This window comes from Piliocolobus tephrosceles, chromosome 1 (assembly GCF_002776525.5).
Source record: "Piliocolobus tephrosceles isolate RC106 chromosome 1, ASM277652v3, whole genome shotgun sequence".
Taxonomy (NCBI): domain Eukaryota; kingdom Metazoa; phylum Chordata; class Mammalia; order Primates; family Cercopithecidae; genus Piliocolobus; species Piliocolobus tephrosceles.
The window spans coordinates 220,527,550-220,534,324 of record NC_045434.1 but is presented as its reverse complement, the minus strand read 5'-3'; the positions used below and the strand labels follow the sequence as shown (position 1 = coordinate 220,534,324).

Here is a 6,775-nt window from a genome sequence, read left to right as displayed (position 1 = left end):
TGAGACAGTTTCACTCTTGTTGCCCAGGCTGGAGTGCAGCGGCGTGATCTCGGCTCACTGCAACCTCCGCCTCCCAGGTCAAGAGATTCTCCTGTCTCAGCCTCCCGAGTAGCTGGGATTACAGGCGCATGCCATCACACCCAGCTAATTTTTGTATTTTTAGTAGAGACGGGGTTTCACCATACTGACCAGGCTAGTCTCAAACCCCTGACCTCAGGTGATCTGCCCGCCTCAGCCTCCCAAAGTCTTGGGATTACAGGCGTGAGCCACCATGACCGGCCTCTCACACTTTATTTCTTACCAAATTACTAGCAGACCTGTCATGGCGGTGTTTCCACAGAGCGGTATGCACTCTCACACTCTATACTTCAACAAGGGGGAGAGTCACCATGAGGTGAACTAAGCTTATGAGGCACAAGTCCTCTCGTCGTCAGCCTGAGGGTCGGGGCACCTGGCCTATGCCAGTGCCAGGGAGAGGAGTATCGGACCCTAGTCCTGTCAAATACTCCAAGCCAAAATAGGCTAATTCCCATATCCAGAAGCAAAGACCAGAGTCTCGAAAGGCAGTTTCTCCTCTAAGTGCCTGGAGCACACAGCAGCAGCTGTGAGCCCTGCACACCTGGACCCCTCCCCTAAGGACCCCACACCAGAGATTCTCTCCAGCCCCAACCTGAGGCAACCTGGACCCCGCCCCCTCAAGGACCCCACACGGGAGATTCTTTCCAGCCCCAGACTGAGTCAAGCAGGGCTCTGTGATGTCCCCAGCATGCGTCCATTGGGAGAAGACCGGAGAGTGTCCACCGGCCCCTGGGCACCCACTCACCCCTGGGGAAGGTGCAGGAGCACCTTGCCAATGCCATGACTGGGGCACCAGGCTCACCCAGCCAGGCCAGCAGAGGCCTGCGTGGCAGCGACAGTCAGTGCAGGGTGATCAGTGGCGCGGCCTTACCACTCGAGAATATTCGAAGGGAGGGGCTCGGCACAGATGTAAGGCACCGGGTCTTTCTTAATGCGAAGGTAGTCCTGCTTCAGCCTCTGGGTTGCTGTGGTTGGAGCCCTCTTATTGCTGGTGCTGCTCATCTGTTAAAAACAATGTCTACACTGACGAAGAAAAGTGGTGCTGGCCACAGCTCCCCCGCAACGCGGCTCCACTGCCGTTTCTGCAGCCCACCACTCATTCAGGGCCCAGCCGTAATGTACACACCTCAGCCCAGTCACCCAGAGTCACAGCTCACAGGTCACCCTGACTTGCCACCCGCCCAGATACCCAGGGGCCCTGCGGCTTCTCTTTTCCCATCTGTCCCGCCACCGCCTTGACTGACACAACGTACAGCTCAGGTACAAAGATGAGGAGAAACCCAAAGCCTGGCTCCCGTCCTCAAAGAACTCACACAGGGATACACTTACGGGGCCTGAGGTGGTGCTAAGGCCACAGCCTCAGACCAGCTCCTGAGGGCAGCTACTCGCACCTTCCAACTCTGAGCTCAAGGACCTCTCACTGATGGAGAATCCACACCATGGAAATGGGCAGGCACCACCGCCAGCCCCTCCACTGCACCCAGAAGCCCGCTGCCCAACATTTACCACTGGCCACAAGCAAAAGGAGCCGCAGAATGGGGGAGCCTCTGCGGCTGGAGTGACGAAGACTCTGGAGACTCCGAGGCACTCGCTGGGCAGAGGAGCAGCTGTCTTCCTGGTAGAAGGGGCCACAGGTGAACAGGCCACACCTGAGAAAGTGCAGTGTGCAGTGGTCCAAGCACAGTGAGGGCAGGGGTAAGACTGGCCAGGGAGGCGGAGCCAGGGCATAAGGGTTTATTTTCTTATTTTTTGTGAGACAGGGTCTTGCTCTGTCTCCCAGGCTGGAGTCACTGCAGCCTTGACCGCCTTGGCTCAAGCAATCCTAGCACCTCAGCCTCCTGAGTAGCTGAGACTACAGACGCGTGCCACCACGCCTAGCTAATTTTTTATATTTTGTAGAGATGGGATCTCACTGTGTTGCCCAAGCTAGTCTCAAACTCCTGGCCTCAAGTGATTCTCACGCCTCAGCCTCCCAAAGTGCTACAATTACAGGCATGAGCCACTGCAACCTGGGCCCCGCAGGGGTTTTGGGTCCAAGCCTTAAGGCAGATCGTATCTTCTGTTAGGAAGGTCACTCTGGTGGCTCCAGGTGGGATATTCAAGACAGCACTGCAGGCCGAGCACGGAGCGTGAGGCACCATCATGCAAGAGAAGAGGCTGGATCAGGGACCCCAAGGCCCCTCAGCCATGCCCGAGGCTGGGGAGAGGGATGGTGATGAAAACAGGACTCCCTGCTGCATCAGACTAGCTCCAACTCAAACCTCTTTTATTTCTCTTTTTTTTTTTTTGAGACAGAATCTTCACTGTTCATTGCCCAGGCTGGAGTGCAGTGGCATGATCTCCGCTCACTGCAACCTCTGCCTCCCAGGTTCAAGCGATTCTCCTGCCTCAGTCACCCAAGCAGCTGGGATCACAGGCGCCTGCCACCGCACTAGGCAATTTTTTTCATATTTTTAGTAGAGACGGAGTTTCACCATGTTGGTCAGGCTGGTCTTGAACTCCTGACCTCAGGTAATCTGCCCACCTCAGCCTCCCAAAGTGCTGGGATTACAGGCGTGAGTCCCTGTGCCCAGCCATGGCCACACGCTTTAATAAAGTCCCTGGACATCAGTGGTCATCAATAATGGCCAGTGACCAGTGATCTCCATCCTGACCTCCCAGTTCCCACAAATCTGAAGCCGACTCCACCAGCCTCCCTGCTGATACGCTCTGGCTGTGTCCCCATCCAAATCTGATCTTGAATTGTAATCCCCGTAATCTCCCACGTCAAGGGAGGGACCTGGTGGGAGGTGACTGGATCGTGGAAGTGGTTTGCCCCAAGCCGTTCTTAGGAAAGCTGACAGTTTACAAGGCAGTGTTCGCTGCTCTTGCCCACTCTCTCGCCCGCTGCCATGTAAAACATGCCTCTTTCCCTTCCGCCATGATTGTAAGTTTCCTGAGGCCTCCCTGGCCATGCGGAACTGTGAGTCCATTAAACCCCTTTTCTTTATAAATTACTGAGTCTCGGGTACGTCTTTATAGCAGCGTGAGAACCAACTCACACACCTGCCGACAGCCACACGCTCTACCTCCCTTCAGTCTCCGCCTGCCAGAGATCTCCAGACTTGGACTCTCTGACTGGTTTATTCCTTCTCAGAGAATCATCACCAGTAGCCTGTTCAGTGTCTGTTCCCAACCCGAGGATGGCGATGGCCAGGGCTTGGCTGCTCACCCCACACACCCAGGGCCTGGAGTGCAGAGCTCAGCCAGGGCACCCACAGCGTGCTCCCAAATGTGTAGCCGAAGCACCACCCCCGACCCTGCGTCTTGTTCTGGGGTCCCCGACTCTTGCAATCCTCGTTCACCACATCCTTCCTACTCCCATTATCCTCTCTAATGCAGAATGGCGTCACTTCTTCCATCAGCACCACAGCAGCCTCCCAACTCCTCCGTGAGTCCAGAAGGTCTGAGCTTCTAGTCTCTTCCCATCTCAAGGCCCTCTTGTACTCCTAAGTCAACACACTGTCCTGATCACCCACTCCCCCAACCACCCTTCAGGATACTCCACAGTCAAGCAAAGAAAAATCAACACCTCCTCTTGCCTGCCAGCCCCTTGACAGAGCAGCCCCAGTCAGCCCTCCTCGTTTCCAACTCCCAAGACCCAGCACAGCCTGGGCCCCACTCCAGACCCCTGACCGACACACTCCTTCTCACAGCTGCTTCCCAGCCTAGACTGTACTGGAAACTCCCCTACGCCCGTCCGGGCCACCGGCCACCGCCTTCAGAGGCCTCCCCGATTTCCCTGCCAAATGCCTCCCACTCTGTCACACATCACTGGCCTCCATGTGACCCCACACACCATGCAGGGCCCTTTCGGGCCCCAGCAGAGGCAAGGGCGGGCTCCTCTGCCTAAGGAGAGCCTCCCCAGGAGGGCCCTCACCAGGAACGGGGTTACAGTCCTGCCCAGGAAGGAAGTGCTTCCACACTGTGGCATCCCCAGCTCCTGGCTCAAGAAGCCAATGGGCCAGGGATCTCCTCTCAGGCCAACACCTGGTGATGGACACAGCGATGACCTCCACACAGGCCGTCCGTTCAAACGCTCACCCTGAAGCTAACACTCTGCCATATACAAAATAATTCACTGGACAATTCAAGTACAGGTGTGTCTGGGCTTAGCTAAGTGGCCAGGCTGCGGGTTTAATGAAAGTTCATGGACAGCCACGCAAAAATAAAATAGATTCCATCAAGTCAGTCACAAGCAAGCTTCCCTCCCATACTTGCTTGGAGAGGCTTTTAAAATCATGTTCACAATTCAACTGCTGTTTCCCCAGACACCCTTCCTGAGCTTCACACAGAACAGCAAATTCTCACGTCCTCCAGAGGGCCAGGGGGCTATTTCCCCCAATTCATCTCATCCCAATGTGACAGCAGGAAGGACAAGGAAAATAAAAATCCATAAAGGGGCCGGGCGCGGTGGCTCACACCTGTAATCCCAGCACTTTGGGAGGCGAAGGTGGGCAGATCACCTGAGGTCGGGAGTTCGAGACCAGCCTGACCAACATGGTAAAACCCTGTCTCTACTAAAAATACAAAATTAGTCAGGCGTGCTGGCAAATGCCTATAATCCCAGCTACTCGGGTGGCTGAGACAGGAGAATCACTTGAATCCAGGAGGTGGAGGTTGTGGTGAGCTGAGATCACGCCATTGCACTCCAGCCCGGGCAACAAGAGTGAAACTCCATCTCACAAAAAAAAAAAAAAAAAATTAGCCGGGTGTGGTGATTGGTACCTGTAATCCCAGCTACTCTAGAGGCTGAGGTGGGAGAATTACTTGAACTCGGGAGCTGGAGGTTGCAGTGAACTGAGATCATGCCACTGCACTCTAGCCAGGGCAACAGAGACCCTGTCTCAAAAAAAAAAAAAAAAAATCCACAAAGGAAGCAAACTGTGCGAACAGAGTTTGAAGCATATGTGCCTCGGGTTCCCTTCAAACATCCCCACAGACAAGGGGCACCAAGCACATCATCCTGCTGAGAGAAAGAGCTGGCGATTTTAAAACAAAAAGGTACAGAAAAACACGTTTACACGGAAACTGCATTAAAGCAGCGTGAATCACCGAGGGCAGCTGTGCCCAGGCGCTGAGACAGTGGCTGCCCAGCATCCCTCACCCATCCCTCTTTGTCTGGACAGCTCTTTCCTGCTTAGGGATGTGGCAGGAAACCTTAGCCTGACCCATCCGCCAGGCGCGTGGCACGCCCAGGTCCAGGACTGCCACGGAAGTCTCTGCCTTCTCCACCAGACTGCTCCGAAGGCTGGATGGAAGCCCGGGCCGATGGAGGTGGGACACTCACCTGCCTGTCACTCACACATGTACCTGCCTAGAGCAGAGCTGCTAAGGAGGTCAGCGGTGCCAGGCCGTGCAGATGACGGACTGCGAGTTCCGGGCACCCACACCCAACCACGCCCTAGGCTGAGGTGCTGGACTTTTGGATCAAGCGAGATACTCACTTCTTCGGACGCCAGATTACACCGTCTGTTTCCCCTGGGGCAGGACGCGGGGCCACCGACCTGCCCCAGCCAAGCCTGCTGTACACTCCTCGCTGCCCTCCCACCGGGCCGAGGCCCGACCTTTCAGCCGCTTCCTATCTGGGTCTGGCAAGAGGGTGGCAACCGGACTTGAGTTAAATACACACGCACTAAGTGGCACGCATTGAAAAGGAGGCCAGGAGGTGACACCTGGCCAGGGGCTGAGAGGATGCGGGGAACTGGCAGGTGTGGACGGCGAGGCCCGGTGCAGCTCAGGGACTTGTTCCGGGCTCGTGTCTTACTCCCGCCGGCCGGCGGTGGAGCCAGACTCCGGTCTCCCACTGTCACCGCCCGGGTTTCCCAGAAACGCTGGCCCTGAGCACCGTCCCGGGCACGCTCGTCTCTCTCGGGGTTTGCGGGGCAGTGTGGGGTCTAACAGTTCAGGGCGAGGCGGCGGCGGGCTCAACGGCAGCCCTCCCCCGACACAGACTCCCGGGATCCATTGACAAACCAGGATCGAGGCTGCCCGTCCTGGGGCAGCCGCAAGTGTCCCAACTGACGGGAGACCCGGCCTAGTGGTCAAGTCCCCGACCTGACCCTGACCCGGAGCTCCGGGAACCCGCCGTAACCGACCTCGGGTTCCGCGCAGGCTCGGGCCAGGGCCCCGCGGGCGGCGGGCGCGAACGGAGAGGCGTCGCGCAGGGTCCCCCGCAGCCCCGGGCCGCCGCTGTGGCCGGCTCCGGCGGGGCGAACGAGCGGGCCCGAGGACCCGGCGCAGGCCTGCGAGCGCGCTCACCTCTCCCTGTCGCTGCGCGTGGGCCGCCGCCGCGCTCAGGCTCGCCGTGGTCGAGGCCGGAGCAGGGTGCGGAAAAGCGGGGCCCGCGCCCGAAACAGCCACACCGCGCCGGGACTGGGCCCACCGAACCCGTCGCAGGGCCGCCGCCGCCTCAATCTCCAAGATGGCCGCTCGCGAGGCGGAACCAGCCTAGTTTCTGCTTCCGGTGCGCGGTCCCTGGGGGAGGGGGCCGCTCTAGGCAGCCTGGAGGACCGCGCCCACGATTCTCTGTCGCCGCCGGCGCCGGGCGGGGGAGGGAGGAGTGGGGGAGGGCGGGGTGGTCGGCGCGTGCGCACTGGCGGGCGGCTCCGGGCACCGTTAGTGGGCGCGAGAGTCCCGGACCCCGAAGCCGCGCGCT

The 6,775-nt window shown here is 58.3% G+C and overlaps 1 protein-coding gene across 6 annotated transcripts in view; it reads right to left on the bottom strand.

Annotated features, from left to right (window-relative positions):
* The window catches only part of UBE2J2 (ubiquitin conjugating enzyme E2 J2), a 23,500-nt gene extending 16,938 nt beyond the window's left edge, over positions 1 to 6,562 (bottom strand). Inside the window, exons 1-3 of one of the 6 annotated variants that reach the window (XM_026457447.1) lie at positions 5,565 to 6,562; positions 1,585 to 1,693; positions 950 to 1,080 (exon numbers count right to left, since the gene is read on the bottom strand). In XM_026457447.1, the coding sequence (XP_026313232.1) occupies positions 950 to 1,080 (131 nt within the window). In that variant the 5' untranslated portion in view covers positions 1,585 to 1,693; positions 5,565 to 6,562. Of the gene's footprint in view, positions 1 to 949; positions 1,081 to 1,584; positions 1,703 to 5,564 lie in introns of those variants that run through there. The other 5 variants (XM_026457449.1, XM_026457445.1, XM_026457446.1 and 2 more) reach the window with 5 other exon arrangements.
* Positions 6,563 to 6,775: the final 213 nt, after the last annotated feature.